Source organism: Melanaphis sacchari, unplaced genomic scaffold, assembly GCF_002803265.2.
Source record: "Melanaphis sacchari strain LSU unplaced genomic scaffold, SCAv2.0 Contig436_pilon_pilon, whole genome shotgun sequence".
NCBI lineage: Eukaryota > Metazoa > Arthropoda > Insecta > Hemiptera > Aphididae > Melanaphis > Melanaphis sacchari.
Window position 1 is genome coordinate 84292 of NW_020271281.1, and position 25101 is coordinate 109392.

Below are 25101 nucleotides of genomic sequence, written 5' to 3' on the forward strand. Positions count from 1 at the left end.
GTATACTTAATACAACCATGCGTATAGATTATTAATTATTTTAATAGGTAATTAATTTACTGATTTAAATTTTTTAATTGTTATTAATTGTAATAGTACGTACGTTATTACGTTACTACATATGATTTTAAATGTATTTACTCTTTGTATTTTTTTTATTTCAAAAAATATTTCAGTATTAAAATCTGAATAATTGCATTTTATTATTAAATTATATATTATGCATATTACTATTAATTTATAACCTATAGGTTGGTAGTCTTTGCGTGTAATTTTGATAGGTATAGATAAGACTAAAACTCTAAAGATTATCGATTAAAGCTGATAACTAATAAAGAATATTAAATAAATTCTTTAAAAAATATGTTTTCTAAGTAGAATTGCTTCTAGACTGAATACCTTGTCTTCCATACAACTACATTCATGTATAGTACTTCCTAAATCTATCAAGTCTCACTGATTGTAGACATGTGACAAATTTTGGAGCTCTATATCTAACCTATTAATTGGTAAAATCGACTTTCCAATACTTCTAGTCCTCATACTACTTATATGTAACTTTGTATTAACGTCTTATTTCCTGTTATTACGTCTCAAATTTCTTCGGCAAACTATTTTGACAACTCATGACCATTTACCCGACTTATGCGCATCGCAAATCTGCATGACCTTATTCATTCTAATTTGTAAATATCTGTACGGTGTACACTTGTATATAAATTATATCAATCAATCTGTAATCGTTATAGATTTTTAACCCCGTTGTTTTTCTGGGTTTGTCCTGTATTTAATAATCAAATAAAATAAATTTCAATATGTCATTGGGAATACAAAAAAATTGCTATTTTACGTGTAAATTTATTATATCTATGAACCTTTATCATATAGTACAATATAATATATCTAGTAGTATGTAATAAAAGTATTATACAATGTTTATAAAAAATAAATGTAATAATTTTGAATCTCATTAACGAAAAGACTTCTACAGTAAACAACAGTCTTGTTTGTTTACTGTTGTCGTTGGCCGAAACCCGTTTGAAAATCAAAAAAAAAAAATTTGGCAGTTTCCGATTTTACTGTTTGTGTGTGTACGCATGGCATGCGTATTCTCCAGCATACGTACACAATACACATCGATATACCATGCCAATTGCATAAGAAGTCTTGGCCAACGGGGTCACGGCGACGACACGACCACGACCACAGTAGTGTGCGCGTTTGGCAAGTTGTAACGGTCTGGTTGGCACTGGGTCCCGGAGGATCTCGACGTGCGCGATTCCCACTAACCCAGTGCGGTGTGGTGCGAATTGGCAGCACCTCCTGCTGCAACCACGTGCTCAGGACTGTTGCTTAGTGATAACTGAGGTCCGATCACACACGTATACTGCACACGATTGTATATTTAAAATACCTAGCCAATAACTGCAGGTTTAGGCAGGGATTTCTCGCATAGGTACTATTGTCTATACTGTAGCAATTAAGCAATTAAGTAGTAAACAAGTGAATTGCAATAATAATAATTAATAACAATTTTATAATAATGTATCAAAAACGATGATTCCATACCAATTGAACTCTTTTTTTCCTTACCCAACAGGATGAATTTCACCCGTTCATAGAAGCGTTGCTACCCAACGTCAAAGCGTTCTCGTACACGTGGTTCAACCTGCAGGCTGCTAAACGCAAGTATTTCAAAAAACACGAGAAACGAATGTCGCTCGAAGAGGAAAGACGGTGCAAGGAAGAGCTGATGGTGAGTTAATCAACTATATTATACTCTTATGTACACAGTTTATACATATACATACACACCTCCTGAAACTTATATACTCATACTTATATATCATATACCTACGTGCCACCGCCACTGCAATGATAGAACTACAGGTGGTGGCGGAGGCGTACGCGCAAAAAATAAAAATAAAATACGAATCGTCTCATGTATATATATATATATAAAAAAAAAAAAACTATAATAATAATAAAAGTAAAAATAAAACATTAATATAAACGACGACTCGCGTGATGTACGTTTTATCTTTATATTATGCATAATACACACACACGCGGCGATTTCGAATGTCCCGCGATGTTGACCTGTTCGATTGCCGAGCGGCAGTGGCATTCAATTCAAGGTCATATATTATTCTCCCGCCCGTTGAGGAGTGGTCGTTGTCGTGTTGACGGTCCACACACAAAACATTACAATATGTATATATTTATATATATATATATATATGTATAGTTTTCATCTTATTATTCCAGACGAAGTTTTTTTTGATACTTGTCTCATTTGTGTGTGTGACCATCCCCTTACTATTATAACTGCCGCCCCTAGCATGTACTTCGTGAAATTATATTGCCTCAAAAATACTTGTATTGAACTTGTAGCCAATATAATAAGAAAAACATAATATGTCATTATTACGAACAAGTGCGTAAAACTATGGTAGGTATTTTATTGTTTACGTTGAATAGTATGTATAGGTAGAAAAAATATCCTATATTAATACATTACATTAAGGAGATCACCGCTGATGGGTGTATCCCATAAACGTAAAAGAATTATTTTTTTAACAACCCGTAAGTGTAAATAATTTTGTAAAAATTAAAGTGCATTTATAGTCATTATTAACTGATATTTTGTGGTGATGAAAAGGTTAAAAAATAACTATAATTTTTAGCTATTTTAAATTTAGAAATATAATGAATAGGTACCTTAAAATTAAAATAATATTTGTGACCTATAATTTTTAAGTAGTCTAATTTAGAAATTTAAAATTCGTAAGATACGATACAATATAACACTAAACTTCAATTGAACTTCAACATTGTTGTTTTTGAATTATAAAACTACTATAAAAATTTGAGAACTAAACATAATGAGCGTCAAATTTTAAACTGAAACTCGTGTGTAACAGGTAAATATTGTATTAAATAATACAATTTATTTTTGCGCTTTTATTCTACTATTAAGCTACAAAATCACTAAACGAATTCACGATCTTGGATATTACTATCACTGACTATGCAGGGCTCAAGACTTTCTCCATTAAAATATTTCTAAGTGATTGATAACTAATTTAATAAAAATAACCACTAAGAAAAATACCCCAAAATATAATTATTATGTTATACTCATACATACACACATACATCATCTGCTTTTGGATTATGAGTTATAGTCACGGTTGTACCGATCATTTTAAGATATTGAATCTATGATAGTCATTATATTACATAAAAAATCCTTCCTTCGACGATATAAATCTACGGACTGGTTTGAAGGATGTCCAGTGGCGTCCGGTAAGCAGTAATAATATTATTGTCATGTGATTAATCGATATCCCGTCGTTGTAGCAATACACATTTATATCCTCGCTTTAAGAAGCATGTTTATACCTATGTATGATAACAATCTAAAACAAAACTCGTCGTGTTTCGATACAAGTCAAAGAAATCATCATATTTTGAATTTGCCAGTCGAATGTTCTTATTTATTATATATGATTATATGAACAATGAATCAGAATCAAACTATTACCGAGAAAATTTGTGATATCTAATCGATATATATATTTTTTTAGGTATCTTAAAATTATGGGTAGAATACATATCGGTATTATAAAAAAAAATTGATAGAAATCGAAGTTTTACCTTTAATGTTGCGTAAAATTATTCATTTTTCTCCATGCGAACATTTAAAATTTAAAAATTTTTTAGATATACTTAGTAAAAATGATACTTCCTATGTCCGAACTTAAATTTTTGAGATCAAAATCATGTATTATGTATATGCGCGTGCACGTAGGTACTTATACTCATCGCGCAAATCTATTGTGTATAGCATAGCTTGCAGGCATAATATTATTTTTTTTTATTATTTTCACGCGAAATGAGCTCTCGCGCGCATCCATTGCAAAAACAATAATGATAATAACAACAATATTATCTTGTTTTTATTGGACCGATGGGGGGGGGGGGGGGGGGGGGGAAAAAAAAAAAAACATCTTCATAAATTAGAACCCACTGACGGTCGTTCGCGTGTGTGCTTCTCAGCGCGCACCAAATCTTTTTTCGTATAATACAACACGCATATATATTATTGTGTTATAGCATTGAAACGATGCGACGGCGACCAACTCGTTCACCTCCGTTGGAGTGCATAATATACCTTCGCTTAGTGTCAACCGGATAACGAATGAATCGTATAAATAAAATACGAATAAAATAGTGTAGTAATAATAATAACGATAATGATAATAATAAAAATAAACGACCTAGGCGCATATAAGTGTTTTTGCGATCGTGTGCATACTATATTATCATCATAATATATTATGTGTGGCCTATCGCGATTTCTCGCTTCCCTGTGTTAGTATTACCTGTAGTATGACCATTGTGTATAAATCTTTTATCTTAATCCTATAATGTACGTAAATACTTCTGTAGAGTCATGATCTTGTTAAAACCATCTGACAGACGAATCAGTATCTTATTCCATACTTCTATAGTTTTATATGATCTTAAATATGACGAGTAAGATGGATAAAACATTAGATATACATGCGCCAAAAACACTGAAAAAATTATGTATCAGAAGCATCTTTAGCGCTATGTAAGGGTGTAAATTTGAATCCCAGCCCATTAGTCTTCACATTTTTTGAATTTACAATTTTGTGATTGAAATTGATAGGATATTTGATGTTTTTTAACAAAAATAATAATATATTAGTGGTTTTAAACTTTTTATGATTCTTATATTCATTATTTTATTTAAATTCATCCTAACTACATATTTATAAAACATTTTAAATGTTAAATTATCTTTTGAACTAATTAATGTTTATACTTTTGAATTGCATGAAATACTAATTATCGTTCTTCATTATACATAATCTACTTATTTTATATCCTTGTTTAAGAATAAAGATCAATTATAAATATCTTATAATGTTTAATAATAATTTATTTTACTTTAAGAGTAGCGTTTATTTTGTGAGTGGTCCTGTTCATGATTAAATGTTGGTTAATGGTTTTGGATTCTACGCTAAATTCTGAAATTACTTTTCAGTTATTTATTTATTTTTTATTGATTTTAACGGTACAAAAAATATTGGTATTTTACATATGATTGTAAGTCGATTGAAATGTCTATTGTATTGAATAACGCTATATTTAAACAAACATAATTATTTTCGTCGTCCCTATATTCTATTGCAAAATATTGCAGTATTTATACATATACTTAATACGCATTAATATACATATACATATTAATACTTCGCAGATGCGGTGGATTTCTATTTACAAAAAATAACACGTTATGCGACAGCGTAGTTTTTATATTGTTTTTTGAAAAATAATATAATTTTTGAAAATTATGTAACTGATTAAAATAATAATTTGTAATTAAATATCAAAAACTGTAGTTAAACTATGGTGGAAGTCACCTACGATCTTTTTTAAATCAATATTATAAGACAATAAAATTATTAAATTTTCATAAAAAATTTGAGCTATTGCCTAATTTGATACTAATGATATAACCATGTCTACATAATATATTCACCATATAATTTAAGTTATAATCATAACTTTATAATATAGTCAAATAATTTTTATTTTGGTTAATTTTTTTTTTTATTATTATCTAAAAATCACGAAAAAAATTTACGTGTAAGTACGTATAATATTTTAAATAGAATAGTGTCATCCCGAATTTATAAGTTTGTGATATTTCGGTTCCCCACAAACAATCATTGTATCAAATAAACGAATAAGCATTGTAAATTGTAAAAACCAAGTAGATGAGATAGTTGATATGTTTTCGTGTTTAAAGAAACCGTGGTCTTGCAGCAATATAATATAATATACGTACAATTGTATCAATAACTGTGTTCATGATTCACGTGTTTTTAAATATACGTGAATCGGTTGCGTGTATTTCTATTAAAATTGTTTACGCGCCGAAATAAATTCTTCAAAGAAAGTTGTAATACTCTATGGTCGTTGGTAAGTACTCGTATAATATGAAGATATGACAGCGCGCAAGATGACTGGTGTCTCGGCGGCGTGTCTATTTATGGAAAAAGGTCTTTTAAACTGCAATGCGCGAGCGCGTACGTAAAACTACTCTGAACTGTTACTTTTTACGGCTTTGGGTTGTTTTTAGAACGATTATAATGTCGCGCCGGGCTCACAGAAACAGAACGGCAACGGACGCAAGTCGCAACGCCCGATGATGCAGCAAAGATCGAAGGCGATAAATATTTACCGAGATTAAAGGGTTTGAATGGGGAAGCGAATACATGGTATTAATCCCTTTTCAAATATTATTAGTTACCATGTTTATTGAAATATATTTAGCTAAACGGAAAATAACTGCATTGTCCTCTGCCATTGACACGATCTACCGCGTGTGTCATCGTGTGTTGCACACAGTGACGGTTGATTCGGACTGTGAGTCGGATTCCTCGATCCCCGTCCATCTACTTGTTTCATAATAATGAATAAATTATTATTATTAGTTTATTACCGTTCACACTGGTCGTAGGTATATGAGGCGTCGGCGCCTGTAAATACTACGACAATTTCGTCCATAGTCACATACAATATAATATAGTATTATTATATTCTTATAATTATTAATATTATGTCTTAGACTAAATGTGTGCGGCGCATTTTTGCTCGTCGAACAGCTATTATTCTAATATTCTATAATATTATTAATATGTATGGACATGTGCAAGGCGACGTATTATAGATCAGTGATAATAAGGTCTGGGATTTTAATGTCCTAAAAATCTCAAAAATGCCCTTAAAAAATGCAAAATGACTTAAAAAACTCAAAAAAAGTATTATAAAAATATATTTAAATTATATTTATTATAGCTTAAAAATTGAAAAGAAATTGAAAATGATAATATACAGTAGTGTATTTTTATTTTTTGTTTTGTTTTTTTTTCAATAGTATTGTTCGTTATTACTTGTTTAGTTATATTATACTTCTGTTTTCTTAATTATTAATTTTAAAATAATAAAATTGTTATCGACGATAACTTGTCATGCTGTATAATTATTGTTATTATTCATACCGTCGGCAGTTTTCCGAAAGCTTCTTGTTAATCGCAAAAATTTTGTTCGTATTAAGAAAAAAATTGTAAAAAATGCTCTAAAAATGCAATTTTAAGTTAACTTTGTCAAAAAATGCAAAAAAAAAAAAAAAATTACTTTAAAATAATCAGTATCACTCAAAATACATTTCATACTTACGATCTAACGTTTTAATACACCAGAAAAAAAAGATGCCTTTGCATCGAAATTCTAGCCCCTAGTGATAATGTTTAGTATGTGTGCGTGTAATGTAGACTATAGTGATGAATTCATAAATACAAATAAAATTGAATATTGAAAGGTAGGTACAGAATGTTTTACATTTTTTTTACCATGTTTTTTTAATATTATGATTTGAGTTTCATACAATTGTATTTTTTTGGTGATTGGGTTCTCAATGAGCATATATCCGTTATTGTATGGTTGTGTTGTGATATTTATCATACACAAATAGATCTTTATTAATTAGGTAAGAATATGTTTAGTAGTTGTGTTGAATTTTAATTCGGATAAAGCTTGAGTGGTGGATAAGTTTATTTTAATTACATACATTTTATTTTTGTATAAGATTTTTTATTTCTGTACTCTATTGTAAATTTGAGTTTAACATCAATGACTATTAATAATATTATTAAAATTTTGTATACAGGAATTGATCAGTACATTTGATATTAATTTATTTATTATAATAACACATTTATGCATTATTATTATCTGGGTGTATAAATTAAGTTCGCTCGTTATAATGAGTATAATATTATAGTGGTATTCAGACTATAAAGCGATTGTAGAGTTTATCATGTTTATATACCTTGAAATTTTAAAAATATTTTTTAAGAGCTTTTCAAATAAAAAATTCCCAAATCACTGCTGTAGATAAATAATTTTTAAAACTTAGCTAGCTACTTCAGTACTATTTCAGAAAATATCAAGGAAATGGAATCAGATGCAAATATTTTGTTATAATATGTATACGTCATATTGTAAATTCTAAGTAGAACGAAGAATGTATTGATTTCATCATATGTTTGTTTTGTATATCAGTACACGATAAATTGTCTAAAAAGTGGGGTTAGTTTTGGATACACAATTAAATTTAATCTATACTTTAAAGAGGTCAAATTTGATAAATTCTCAGTATTATTTTGACTATGGGAAGAATAAACAAAAATTAAGAAAGAACGGAAATTTTTGCGCAAATTTGATAATTGACAAAATCGATTTTATTTTTGATGTAACTCAAAAACAATATTAACAGTAGATATTTGAAAATTTCACCAAATGTTTGTATTATTATTTTCTATTTATAACACAATTGTTTGCTTGGAGATTCTTGAAAATTTAATGCAAAATTCCACAAAAGATAATCTTATATCTGTTTAAAAATATTAAAAATATATATGCATTTGAAATTACGATTTTGACAAAATTCGTTAAAATAGCAAAAAATTACAAACTATTTTCTAATTAAAAATTCATAAAAACTTTTCTTTTTGTGTCTAAATTTCGAAAATTTAACACAAGATTTCTCATGAGTTCATGTTGGAATAAAAAATTTTTAAAGACAATTATTTTTTTATAAACGTTTTAAGTTTTAATTTGAACATATTTACTTATTAGTTATTTAAACGATAAACAACAATAAAAATATGGTATGCAATTATATTTTTATAATAAGTATTACTAATAATTTGACAAATGCAAAGTTTATATAAAAAATTATATCTTTCTACTATAGTACTAAAGTAAAATAAATTACTTTAAATTATATAAAAAAAATACGTATATTAATAAGTAATATAGGTGGATAGATCGTTTCCACCCAAAATTGTTTTTCGTACACAATGAATTATCATAGGATTCAAATTTAACACAGCTATAAAAGTTACACATTTGAAGACATCTTAATATGTTTCTACAGCAGAGTATAATATTTTTTTGTTTTTGTTAAAACATCCGATTTCATCAAAATTTTAACTTCAAACATCTATATAAAAAAAAAAAAGGTAACTGTTTTCCATATTTTTGGAATTGCATTCATTGTTTCAGTTTTTATACCGAAAAACAAATCATTTTTTAACAAATGAAATACTACTTATTTTATTAACGGGGTTACGTCTTATGGCTAATACTAAGCATGTAACTATTATGTAAATCACATTAAATACTTTAATTTATTAATTAGATACATTAAAATGTTTAAAATGCAATCTAGTTAACTTGCACAGTTTTTTTTTTTTTTTTTATTAGAATTTTTTCTAGTCAAATACTAAGTAGATAAGTATGGAAATTTAAGGTATTTACTTATGTTGGAGATAAATGTGGTTAAACAATTCACATATCCACAATATTATAAATTTGAATAAACTATAATAATATGAAATCGTTGGTCTTTTAATTAGTCCATAAACGCTTGTTAAGGCATTCATGAATGTGTCAAATTGTTATTATATCTGTTTCATATAACGTGTGATAGAGTAAAGTTTGTTGTGTACACCATAAATAGTGAAAAAGTATTATATTACTGAGTGCATCCATTATTCCGTTGATACATAGGTAGATATAGATATAAACTATCATGTAGACCATTATAGTAACGATATATCTGCACATGGTTATATACCATAACATTTTAAATTTACAAATTTTGAACATAGGAATCTGAATTTTTCTTATCGTGCGCAGTGTACATCGTTGCATATGTGAAAACCATACATATTATTTTTCTTGCAGGTAAACTGAATATTGATAATTAGGTATTAATAATATTATGTACAGCACGTAGACTTTATACCAAAATTAGCTGGTAATTATCGCTTGGCTACGTAGGTACGTTATTGCAAAATTTCGGAATTCCTGTATAATTTTTTATACATACAGTATAATTATTTTATTTTGAAATAGTGTTATCTTAGAAAGTAAGATTTAAGTAGGATTTTTAAGTAAGCAACACATAATATTATTTTACACGTTTCTATGTTCTTCAGTATAATGTTATTTTCTCATTTAAAAAGGACTTGTATTTTTAAGATATCGCCTGGTTCACGATTAAGAAATCGCCCTGTATACCACCTATAGCTCCCTATATGCTAGGATATATACATGTACATGACTCTTGGAATGCACATACATTACTACATTACAATATTATATGTTAGTTGATTAATTGTCGGACGGACAGACAAAAGTTGTTAAATGAAAAATTACCGTGTCGCGTTTATTGAAAGTAAAAATATGTATTATATATATATATATACGTACATACAGCACGCGTGCTTGTTTTTGCTCCTATATAATATCAAGTATATGGGAAGTTAAAATAATACACTTAGTCGATGTAGTAGTAGTATATAGATATAGTAATAATTAGAGTCCATGACCTATGGTCGCTCGAACGCACACACACACACCACATATGCATATTATTCACAATACATATTGCACATACACACATAAACACACACACTAGTCACATTCACATATTATAATATTTACTGTCATACATGCGGTGCAACTGTGTCCTCGGGCGACCATCCAAGGTTCTGCGGCGGCTGGAGGCTTGAAGAAATTTCTGCACGGCAATAAATGGTTTTTATATAAACTGTTTATTTATACCTAGGTATATGTTATATATACAATGTATATTATACATATTTGAAGTGTGGCAGACGTTGGTGGAATCGCGTGGCCTATTATTGTACTCGTAAAATGTGTATTGCATTTGCGGTTTTAGTTTTCGACACATATTTACGGCGTTTCCGTGCGTGAGCGTCTCCGGAATTCCGTCCCTACAGATACTGCACAGCAGTTGTTGTCTAGACGGAAAGTATAAATTGCGTTCAGACACATCCCGTGCTGCACTTAAATTAATCGCGTGCTGTCGCTGTAGTCGGCGCGGGGGCTGGACCGTCGTGAAAAAAAATACTGATTGAAGCCACGACTTTGTCACGCCCCGAACACTATTGCCGAAGACTATAATAAACAACTCTCATCTTGGTTTCCAAACTTTGATTATAATATATATATATATATATATATATATATATACGTATATGTTTGTTTTCCTCTTACACTCATTTATATTAAAATCAATCGAAATCTCAGTTTTTATTTTTAATTGTCATCTTCTATATTTTTCTCTGTTCAAACAAAATCAGCTATACTATTGCAATACGTGTACATTTTGAAAGTATATTATTTATTTTTTCTTAGTCGAAACATTGCGGTTTTATACAAATATAATTTATTATAATATATAATAATAATACAAGGTTATAGCTATTAAAAGGAAAATGTAATATTTTAACTCGATTTTTATTCCTAATAAAACATTCGCGTCATATAGAAATATATAGGTACACGCGTATATCATACGTATACAACATAATATATTATATATTATATTAAACGCATGAGTGTTATATAAAAGTATTTTGCATAAAATATGCACTTATCTATACTTGAGGTGTGTAGAAAAATTATATTATTTTACTTTTAATAACTTTTTTATTTACGGATTATATTTGTAATTAGCCCATAACCTATGCATACAATTTTCTGGATTACCGTGGTTGTAACTATATTAATAATTATTATACCATATAAATATATACAGGCCTGTTGAAATCGAATCTCCATGTCCGTTATTCCATATACAATATGTACCTAGTTAGAAATTCGATTTGCATAATTATCCTGTACGTATTACATATAAAAAGGAAACGCATGGCGCCTTTTAAAATCGTTTTGACACGTCTTAATGTTCCGTCACAACTTTTTAACTTCTAACCAGTTTTTTTTATAGTGCTATTATGGTATAGTATATACGTACTTCGATTGCTGAGTAGTAACTATATATATCTATATAATTTACATGATTAACATAATTGATAATAGACATGCATACACAATACATACATAATATATATATATATATACAAAAGTGTGTTTTAATAAGAAAATAAAATTGATCAAGACTGGTATTTAAAACTGTGTTATGTGTTTATATAAACGCGATCTGTTGTATGTATCTATATAATATTTACTTACGTTTATAATCATTATAATATTAATTAAACATAAATAAATACCTATACATTATTATTAATAATGAATTGCGTAACAGTGTTGGTTTAACGGTACCTATATACGCTGGAGGAAAATACGTCGAAATAAGAGTCATATTAAACTTTTGTACACGTGGGACAGAGCATAATAAAATCGGTTGTAGGAACACCAATTATTATAAAAAATCAATATTATATCGTATCGTTTCACAGATGACGCTTGTCCGTTTGATTTTTTTTCATCGATTTTTATTCTCTAAATTATTTTAATTTCATTCCGTGTTAATTAAAACTCGTTGTTCGCCGCTGCACCGAGTTTGGACGCGCCACGTGATGTGAGCTATACAATATACGCGTAGCTTAATTAAAAACCATGTATATGTGATCATGTCTTGTCGAAACAAGGAAAATCTAAACCTCCCGACTTGAGTCCGCCGCCGCCGCCACATTTGCGTCCGCGATTTATGTCCGACCGCGATAAAATGTCGTTCTCTTCTCTCTCTCTGCACACACATACATACACATCACTAACGACCCTAACTTCGAATTCCGCAGTTCTGGTTATATACCGACCAACCGCCGACCCGAGTATGGTGTACGCGAAATGATATATTATACTTACGCATGTACGACGTTCAACTACATATACACACAATCGAGAAATATATATATATTATATACATAGTATGTGTGTACCGCACACGCGCGTGAGCAATATACGAAATATGCCCGCCTGCAGCTTGTATATTATTCGTAAGTATAAGTGTGCGGTGTGGTTAGCGACGACGAAATATGGTTACACTTAGAGTCCTGTGCGTCATAAGCCAAAACGTAAAAGCGCAACTAATTGTCATCGGAGGGTCGTGTGTCAAACTACCGCCCTCGCAATGTGAAACTAAGTTGTATCGTGTGTGCAATACACACACACACACACACACACGCGCACACATAAATATATATAACGTAACGTTTTCGTTAAAAAAAAAATAATAAACAAATAAATATAACAAGAATGTTTTATTATATACACACATATGTATATATATATAAATACGTTACTTTTTGTCGTTGCGGGCGGTGCAGGGAAATAACCGTTTTGCGGGTGAAATGACCCAAAGGCGCCTTTACAAACAGCTCGTCTGCGTTCCTTTTTCTCTTTTTCTTTCATCCCCTACCACTCCCAAGACGCTCGAAAAACCTCCGAAATTGCTATCGTGCGAGGAACGACGTCGACACAAGAAATATGCCGCCCCGACCATATCCGCCCTGTATATGTATATATATATATATATATATATATATATATATATATATATGTTATATAAATGCCGTAGAGGAGACACATTCTTTACATATATATGTGCGCGCGTAGCGTTTCTCTTATTTATACATCTATTCTAGTTTTTAATCTTCCCCTTCAACCACCACAATCACCCCCTTCTGCTAAGTCTCACGAGTGTGTCGCATTTGTTTGGATTATATGCATTTTGTTTTTGCGCACTATACTCCACCACCCTATATACGTACTGCATGCGTGTATAAATTATATGCAATGTAATTCCTCCTCCTCCCACCCTTAAGTTTTCTCGCGTGTGTGTGTGCGTGTATGTGTGTATATAGGGGCGGCGCGCATTAGTTGGAGTAAAGGACTGGGATCTCCGATGATTTGAGTGCCTATCGGGCGGGCTATATACTACTTAATTTGAAAAACTCACAGAAATTTGTATAGTTGTATGTATAATAATATAACATTAAGTACACTTGTTTTGGCAAACTAAATTATGCTATGTTTATACAAATTGTTATATATAGTCTACATCCTCCATATACGAATATCCCACCGATGTATATAAAAAACATATACAGTACATTTACTTTACCAATCGGACAATGAATTGTTGACCTATATAATAATTATGTCATTATTAATTAGGATCTTATAGTATTTCACAAAAGTTTGTTTACAAAAAAAAATAATAGTTTGGAAATTTTAAATTTTAATCTTTTGTTTTTCCAAAAAAAATTGTTTTTAATTAGTTTAGGTTCCAATTAGTATTCTATAGAGTAAAAATTGATAGAAGTTAGAACCTACTAGTTATACATCTAATGTCCATAATATATTTTGTGTATAATTTTAATCAAAAGCTTAAAATTCATCAATCTATAATCGAATAATAGAACTTAAGAATTAACTGCTAAATCTCAATAAACTTCTTTACCTCACAATAATAAATACGTAATAATAATTTAGTATTTAATTAATTTAAGAAAATTAAGCCTATATTTTGTATGTTGACATGTTGTATTTTGGAGTATTATATTATATTTATTATGTAATTATCGACTTTTTTGTTTTATAAATTAATTTCAAGTTATAATATTACGAAAATAGTAAAACATTTTCTATCTAAGCGAAAATCAAAATTATAATTTAATTAACATGCAATCCAGTTTAATAATAAATAAGTGCTTAATGTGAGAATTGTTTGGCATAATATTTAACTATAATTCAATTACTTTCGGGCGATTTAATTAATTATTTATAAAAACGAACTCAAACAAACTCCGGTTCATTAATTATTTATTTTATTATAAAGTGATACTTTTATGTATTACTAAATAAAATAGTTAATTAGAATTAAAATATACAGGATATGACATCATAGCTACTTTGATTTTTCATAGATAAACTTATTATTATATGATAGCTAATAAGTATAGCATTGTGTAATTAATATTTTTAATAAGTTTCAATTCTTATTGTTTATTTAATAGATTAAAAAAAAAATTAAAAATATACTAATGTATCACCATAATGTATAGGTATAAACATTTGTTTTATTAATTTTGTTCAAAAAATACTAAAAAAAATTGAAAATTTGTCATAATATAGGTTTTGAAAATAATAATTTGGACATTTTAAGTACATATTTATCTTATTATTTTTGGAAATCAATATATTAAAAATTGTTTGAGGAAAAATAATTATTTTGAGGGTAAATATATAAACACACACTCCATTTTTCACCCGTAATAATTTAAAATTAAATAAATATTAACTAATTGTGTGTCACCGGCTAAATAAGTAAGTAGTTATGCCATTTTATCTATACAGACTCAATTCAAAGATATTAAGATAATAAGCTGGACTCAATTCAAACACATAAAAGTAGCATGGACTCAATCCAATATTATCGTTCAAATGAATGCCATAATTTTATGATGATATTTACGAGTTTCATTACTCACAAATATATAGGTATTATTATGTATTATCGTTATACTATCTAGTATCTACGCTTGTAGCTAATTTGTTAAATATATTGTTTAGTTTGAATAATCTGCAACAGATGCTCACGGAGGTCAAAAATTCGAAGTTTATTTAAAATCGTCGTATTTTGTACGATATTCAATATTTTCATATTTATTTTGAGATTATTTAAAGTTACATTTTAAAATTACATTACCTATATGTATTATAAAGGAACTGATTTAATTGGATATTAAAGACAGTATAATATTAGTAGCAAAATATCTGCACAATTTATTAGGCATAAATTATTATGATAAAATATAGCTCGTGGTTTAAGATACAACTGTAAATGCGTTGTAGTTGCATTTCTTACTTTTATGCTGCAGGTATAAGTTTTAGGTATCAGTTTGGGTATACTGTATTAATATATATATATATATATATATATATTATCGATTAATATCACATGTAGTATATGTCACACTGATGTTGTTTCGAACTTTGACGGTTATAGTCAAAGAAAAAAACCCGATTCCCTTGTACAGAATTTTATCTCTTCATCTTGCACATAAATATTGTACAAAACATCGACAAATCGAATTTTTATCTCCTTGTAACTATATACGGTTTTATAATTATTTTTTCGGCAGTCGTATGAATAAATGAAAATTTGCGCTCAAACAATTGACATTGTATTTATGTATTTCGTATTCATGTTAAAAATGTCGAAACCTAAATTAAAAATAAGTTTTAAAAGATCAAGGAAAAATTTAACGATTAATGTAAGATTATTATGATCATGGTATGTACGAGAGAGATTATGTAGTTCTATAGAAAAAGAAAGTTAATGTTTCGTAGGCGATACCGAAAGACCGATATAAATTAAACGTTATTAACAATTTAAAAATAATAAAACTAAATCGTCTTCACTTGAAATTTCGAGGGATGATAGAAAGTGCTTTGCTAAAAACTCGTTCAAAATCGCTTCAAAATTTTTTTCAACAAATTTTTATTTTATTTTGACACATTTGTATTAAAAAAATAATCCCATTTCTATTTTTGTAAAAAAAATTGTTTATGCGAGGTTTATTGACGTTTTAAACATAATTATTAATGTATTTTACATCTATCTATATACGTATTGAGCATGTAGTCATTATCAACTGAGTTTTGGTATGCGTATAAAAATATAAATTTCAGCAGTTATAGTGTTATGTGTTTATTTCTTTCTCTCGAATAATAATATAATTTTTCATACTTTGTATAATTATATTACAATACTTTATTTATTGTACATGTATTATAATATATAGCTAATATAACTATATATTATATATCAAATAAATCATCTGATAATTTTTATTTTTATTCTATGAAAAAAGTGTACAAATGCTCACATATACCTAACCTATACATAATATAGTTAAATTAAACGTGTAAAACATGTAATTTTGATTATAATAATAATATATTACTATGCGGCACGGTGTATATTTGGAAAAAAAGTTGCATTGCTAGAGAACTATCTGCAGTTTGATATACATACGTTCTATTATACATACCTACACAAAGTTAGGTTAGGTATATCGCAAACAAATATACGTCTATTATATGACATAGGTACCAGTTTTTATTTTTTCGCAAGTGGGAAATAATGACAATATTAGCGCATAAAATGTAATGGAGTTATCTTGTTACGTGCCTATGTATACGTATATTATATGGCAACCAATGACAAACAATGTTTGATCTTCGTGCATATATAATAGTATAATACACAATAAACTAATTTAATTTACATATTTAGTGAGAAAGGAGGAGATAGAAACTTGCGCTGAGTTCTATTATAATTTTTATTTTCATGTATAAAGTAAAACTAAAATGTTGTATTATTGTGATAAATGTGATAATATAATATTCTCTTTGTATTTTATTTTTGATATTTTATAAATTTTAATATACACATTATTTGAATGATGGAGTAACTGAACCTTTTATATTTATACCTATATAGTTCGTTTTATAAATTGCGCATTTGCAAAGTTTTTTAGCACCTATTTTTGAAAAATTTGATTGCGTTACATCATATTATTATAAAACGTTTTATCTGAAAATATTGTTTTTTCGTTGGCAGTACAATAAGTTTTAACAAAAATTTAATAATTTTTGATCCTATCACCTATTAATATTTAATACAAAACGCACATTATTTATTATAGTTCAAATATATAGGTACTAAATTAATGAGCATTTGTTACAGCGATGACCTGAACTTCTACAACAATTTTAAATCTTTTCTTTCGTAAATTTTTAATCATTTTCATAGACATTTTGTCATTAAATGATATATGTATTACGTAACGTTATAGTAGTTATAGTAAATAAATTATTCTGAATTTGGTAAGTACTGTAATTTAGTAATTTATAGTAAATACGTAAATATTAAGAATTTTGTGTAACTATATATACTATATATTATATTTTGTTAATTGGCTATTCATGTATAATAATATCCAAAACTGTGTATATGGGTTTGAATTGATACGATTTTGAATTCAATTATCATTATATTATAGTAAATTTCAAACATTTTGTTGAGAAATCGGTTATTTTTTGACAATGAATCTATAAACGTGTTTGACAAAACAAGATTGTTCCTGATCGTATACATATCGCTTCATCGGTTTTTGTACAACTTCGTTTTGTTTCTTTCTATATGTATAATCAAAAACCGGTCGAGTGATTATATTTTTTTAAACACATATTAATAATAAAATAAAAATAAAAAGTAATAAAATTTATTTTAATGTGCCATTCAAATGAAAGCGACAATTTACTCACATATCTATATATGTTAATATAAACTATGCATTACTAGCAAATTAAATAATAGAGAACTTTATAGATTGATATTAATGTCTCATATAGGTATAGTAATACAAATTATCACATTTTTAATTTTGTCTGATATAAAATAATATAATATTAATAAATATATATGATATTATTACATCATAAAATATAGATCGTTAATATGTATAGTATAATATATATATACGATGTTTCAACTTTTCTGAAAGCGACAGAAAATTATCTACATACTACTGTGAAGGTTCTGACTTCCTCGACAATAGTGATTTATTTTTATTTTTAATCTATATTGAGTTGCCTACTAATTTAAACAGACAATTTATTTTAAATTTACAATTTGATTTTTGACGAAATCGTTAAAGTACATTTCCATAATAATATTACATCGTGTATAGATACTTGATCCAACATAATTATAATCTTGTTATAATTTATTTGATTATTTCTATTTAATTATCTACTAATCATCAAAAAACAAAAGTTAATTAATATCGATCATACTGACACATAGTTAATATGGACAAAAATCAAATTCACACATTCGATGATATTGGAGTACTACCTGCAACATAACGTTCTCAAAAATATACCCTTTGTTTGATAAAAAAAAAAAAAAAAAATCTACATAAATATTATAAACTAATGTTGATTTACACTCTTTCGTAAACTATATTTAATTTTCATCGATAAGTCAATGATAGCGTTTCATAAAATATAAATATATACGATGATGTACAATGCAGCAGAGTTATACCATCACTACTGTAGAAAGTCGAGCGTTTTGTTGAAATCGTTATTAGGTTTAAAGTTACAAACTTTTTGCCTGGCTATACGCGCGTGTATACACGATTGGCGACGGTCCAAAATATTTCCAATTGTTTTATATCATTTCGACCAGAATATTATCGCACAAAGTTGGTTGCTACATGTCGTATAATGTATATTATACACTCACAAACACACGAACAGTTGAAGCTGTAGTCGCGTATAACATGATTACGCGTGTTTAATCCAGCGGTAACAGTCGGTGGCTGATGGGGGCGAGTGTATGGCAAGAGTGCTAAAACAAAAACTGGACAACCGGGAAAGAAAATCTTCAACAGGAAACATGAAATTTTGGAGTTTCGTATTCGTAAATCGATCTTTTTGTTTTATTTTTGTAATTCACACACAATATTATTTAACTTTTGTCAAAATTTTCTTTTGGAAAATGTAAGATACATTCAACAATTCTTAAATTTCATTTTACTGCCCTTATTTTTTCAACTATTATAGTTGAGGACAAAACTACCATAAATTAAAATGGTAACTTAAATTTATTATTTCATAATCGAATCCACGAAAAAGAAGATTTTATTAAAATATTGATGTACCTATAAAATAATTATTAAATATTTGACAATATTTTTTATTACTAAGTTTTTAAATGTAATTTAAAGTTTGTAAGGGGTAAAATAAATTTATTAAGTAGGTATAATAGAAATAAAAACCAAAGAAAACATCAAAAACTTTTTTTTTTAATTTAATTTGAATTCTTCAATGAATTTAAATCGATATTTAATAAATAATAATTGGTATTAAAATCAAAATACTTTTGTGGTTTTAACAAGATGAACTATTTAGATAGTATTATATTAATATGTTGGTAGTTACTTATATATTTATATTATACACACCAGTATACGGTATTGCTATAATATGTAAGACACATTCAAAACAAATTACCTATATCAATTTTAAATATTAATTAACCCACATATTATGAAACTATATTTATATTATAGACACAACACTTGGCCCTATATGTTAATTTATTTTAATAGTATTATTTAAAATTCAATCAATTATTCTGTTTCACTCTGTGTGCTAGAAATATAAAAATGTTATATATTTATTTAAAGCTATTTAAGTACATTAGGGAAAGTATAATTCTATTGAAGTTTATTCTTCTTCCTTCAGCATGTAAAAATTCAACTATTTACTAATGTACTTAATAATAAAATATCTGTATATTTTATTGATACTTGAAAATATTTTTATTTTTTTTAATATTAAGGTTATTTGTAAAATTTTAATGGTTTAAGAGTTTATCCGTTGACTAGTTTCTACTAGATTATTTAAAAAATATCTAATAATTAATTGTTAAAAATATTAACATACAATCATAGGTCATTAAATCAAAATAAGTTATCTAAGCAAATTCTGGTAAATGTAAACAGTATTTAAATAATTTTTAATTCGGGTGTTAAGAAACTAAATTTGAAATAAATTTCAAAAATATTTTTAACTGGCAGATCTGTAAAAGTAATATTACTACTAAATATTTTGTAAATATTTTGTTATTTAAGCTATGTATAAGTAATACGTTGTCACGTCGACAACGATATTGCTGTTATTAGGTATACATATCATTAGAGAGCGGTATTACAGGATTATAAATATTTTGAATCAATTCCGCACCTTTTTGTCGGACACTTTTATGTATTAATAAATTAAATAATATACTCTCCTTGAATACCGCGCGATGTAGGTTTAAATATAAATGAGCGTGGGTCAAGGACTGGGTTTAGGATGTTAGGAATAAAATCCTGCAAAATAAAAATATGTTATATTAATACGTAACTTTTATTCTAATGTTGTTATTACTTTATTCTGCATATTTATTAAAAACAAATAAATAAAAATGATTATTATTTGATATGATGCAACCAATTTACATTACAACTCCTAAATAATACAGACTGTAGTTTCACTTATAGATTATGAATTAAAACACACAAAATAAATCCGATATAATCTACGTTTGCCCTCAACAAAAAAATGCATATAGCTGGTACTTACGATATTTCTTTTATTTAGGAATGGGTCGAACTTAATTTTAATTTCAAATTATTCAAATTCTAACTCAAACTTTTTTCTTAAAAATTTATAACAAAATATGAAAAAAATTTAAATGATAATAGAAGTAAAATAAAATTAGTTGATATAATAACTAAAAAAAATTAACAGGTCATTTAACAAAAAAAGAAATTTAATTTACCATAAATTTATCATACACAAACATTTTGAACTTAAACTAAATAAATTTAAATTCGACCTTTTCAAAAAGAATGTTAATTTGAACTTAAATATTTTTAAAATTTCGAACTACTCAAACTTCTTAAAGTCCAAGGTGTACAAAAATTCGATGAGTTTGATAAAAATATATTCCCAACTTTATTACTAAACAGTAATTTTATTGATGAATGTATGCGTTTTTGAAAATATTTTTTTTTTCCAGTAAACATTCCGTAACAAAATATTTTCTGGAGTTTTGATTCAAAAAAATATACCTTATATCAAATTTAAAAATTATAAGTATTTTTTAAGTATAGACAACCAGAGTATTAATGTATTAAATTAATACTTTGTGGATAAATGTATAATATTTCGACTTTAAATAACGTAGAAAAATATTTTTTCTATAACATGTTAAGTTATACCGAGATGATCACTGTTTATAATGATTAAATAATTGCTCCTGGTGTTATGTGTATATAATAATAATATATACTTATATTAGATCGCTATATTTTCAATGTGCATACATATTTATTTTATTATAGTAAATTATTGTATATCCTGATGAAAAGTCGCAAAATATCAAAATCTTGCAAATCGTACACAATACTCGAATTCATATTACGATTTATATAATTATGTAATATATATATATATATATATTCTATTATTATATTGTCAGCGTGAGTCGTCCGAGGGAGGAAAGAGGGAAAATAAAAATAAAATGAAACTGCAATACCGGTGAAATATAAATTTTATCCACGCCGCGGAAAACGTAATAAAAGCAACTTATGAGGGCTCCGATAGATAAGACCGGCGGGCCGTCGCGGTCAAGGAAAACCCGGCCGCTGTACCATTGCCCAATGGTCCGTGCCCGATAATTTAGGTGCCGCGTCGTTTCGGCGGGGTTTGTGTCGCGCGCCCGTTATAACGCTCTCGTACGCGTTAACGGAAGATATACGGATATTATGTACCTGCAACTGCAGCATCAGCGCGAGGGGTCGGCGTTAATTATGATCACCGTATCGGGCGACCCACCGTTTATCGCCACCGTTTAAGCGCGCGCGGGGTACGTGTGACCGTACATTACACACAATGCACAACCAAACGCGCCAAGACTTGTCGTGATTGCCTTATATATATATATATATATATTATATTTTATATCCACGATTCATACTTACGCAGTGTAAACCGTACACATTAGTGTACATATATACTAGGTGATGAATAAGCATGCTCATCGCTAGTTTTTCCTTAAATGTAATAAATTTTAAAAATGTTAAGCGTATGTACGCATATAATTCCTAAGGACCAAATAATTATTTTCAAATACTTAGATACTTTAACTCTGTTTAGAAAACGACCTGTGGTGATACAAATACAAACTTCTTTCCCAACAAGACCAACCTATTTTAATATAAATTATTAATGATTATTTTATAAATGGATGATTTTTACAAAAGTTTTCGAATTATTAAATGAATGTATACTAAAATTTAGCTCTAATACATATTAAATAGGTATTCTAAAGATAATATAATCCTTAAATGTGGTTTTATAAAACTACTAAATATATTTAGGTAGGTAATATTAAAGAATATAGACATTCAGTACCTACTACAGTCAGAAAATTTAAAAAATATATAAAATTGACGTTATACTCATTTTCCTTACAAAAATTGGTATCACTACAAGACGGTTCTGTTCTAATCTTACAGGTACTTAAAAACTTAAAAAATTAAAATTAGAATAAAATAATTATTCAACGAAAAATTAAGATTAGCATGTTTGATGAATCACTTTTTAAAATACGTTTTCCGTGGATATTTAGATACGGCAATATAAATTAATGTGACTTTTTTTTCTACAATAGTTATATTTTCTAAAAATTTAAAATAACTATGAAAATAATATCAAATAATCCAGTTTAGTTCATAATTCCAAAACATTTGTTTTTTTTTTTTTTTTTTGTTTAACTCTAAAATAAAAATTCGTTGTTTTATTATCATTTATTATTATAAAAATCAGAGATTACCTGCATTTTAAACACTATACTCGTGTACTCTTGTTAATATTTTTAAAGTTTCATAAATGTAATTACTATGCATTTAAATTATAAGCCATAAATACTATGCGTATCTACCTATGCAATTATATTTTGAATACGTGTTATTAAGTATAGGAGCTACCAAGACGTGGGGTTATATATGTGTATTTGCATGGCTAGCTGTGACCTATAGTATATTAGGTATTTTTAGCATACTTGTAGATTTTTTTCCTTTCAATTTAACTTATATCCTGCAGAAATGTGTAATAAAAAATCGTTGTATTATTTTGTATGTGTACACAACGTACCACATTGTAGCAAAACATAGCAGATTTACTTTTCGTATGGGACCAACGCTGAGATGGGGCTCTCCCGGGTCGCTTTTATTATGTAAGTTTACATAGTTTACTGTTATCAACATATTATCAGTCTCATAAGGTTAATTAAATATGTATCAAAGATACAAATTGTATAGTTAAACATATAAATCAAAAAAGAAAAAAAAAAAATATTACCGATTTAGTAAATTTACAAAATAAGCTCTAATTTATGTTTTAATTTTGATTTTATAGCATTACTAAATTATTATTATGTTATACATTGTTTACTTTAAAAAAATACTTAAATATAACATTTTTTCTATATCTCACATACTGTTATTAACTATTTTTTAAGTCATATTAATATACTTAAGGTACTGCAGTATGGTTTAAGATTATGATGATATATATTTTAATTATACATACCTCGTTGTAAAATTTATTTTTAGAAAATAATTCAACCTTCACACAACCACACCATATATAACTCGCTTGTTTTGATTTTATAATAGGATAATTATTCAAATAATATTTACCGAGAATCCCTAAAATGTTGATTTTTTTGGAAAAGTAAATTTGCATGCTGCAGTGCGTATTTAATATAATATACTAGTATACGATTGATGGAAATAAAACAATACTAAATGTACATTCAAGTCAATGTTTAAAATGTTTCAAATGTCTCGCATACAGCTGTGTTGTTAACTACAACGTTTGTATAAAATAACATTTTTATTCTATTTACCGTTTTATTATAATTAGTGGCTAAACCAATGTAGAAAGGAGAGGGGTATTTTGGGTATTAAACCCTATCCCATCAAATAGTATTTTTACAAAAAATATTTATTACATTCTTCAGATTTTTATAAAATAATTATTTTATTCGTATAATCTGCATAATAAATAATAATAATATAATTGTAAAATATATTTCCATGTATCTATGATAAATATCTACCAGTAAACACGTCATATCAGTCATATCACTAATCAGTAATCACTATATTATTATATAATTATATGTATCTACACTGACACTTATTTATGGGTTCTAAGATATAACATTATGACTGGCTATTATTTGTTTTATCTAAAAAATGTGTACTACCAAAGAAAGTTTAAAATTATTACATGGCAACATATTAATTTGTTAAATAATTACCAAAAAATAAAAATAACAATAATAATAAAATAAAACGTCTACCTACACTTTTCAAATCTAACAGCTTGTTTTTATTATACGTTTGTAAAATCAAAAAATTTGATTGAATAAATACTTCAACATTTATTAAATGTATAACAGTAATAACCACTAATCATCTGTACACTAAAGTCATTCATAATATTTCAAAGATTATATTA

General features: G+C 27.4%; 1 protein-coding gene across 5 annotated transcripts in view; it reads left to right on the plus strand.

Annotated features, from left to right (window-relative positions):
• The window catches only part of LOC112597656 (nuclear factor 1 X-type), a 148143-nt gene that overhangs the window by 32151 nt on the left and 90891 nt on the right, over positions 1-25101 (plus strand). For all 5 annotated transcript variants that reach the window (XM_025343786.1, XM_025343784.1, XM_025343787.1 and 2 more), the window contains exon 2: positions 1601-1756. In XM_025343786.1, the coding sequence (XP_025199571.1) occupies positions 1601-1756 (156 nt within the window). The remainder of the gene's footprint in view (positions 1-1600; positions 1757-25101) is intronic.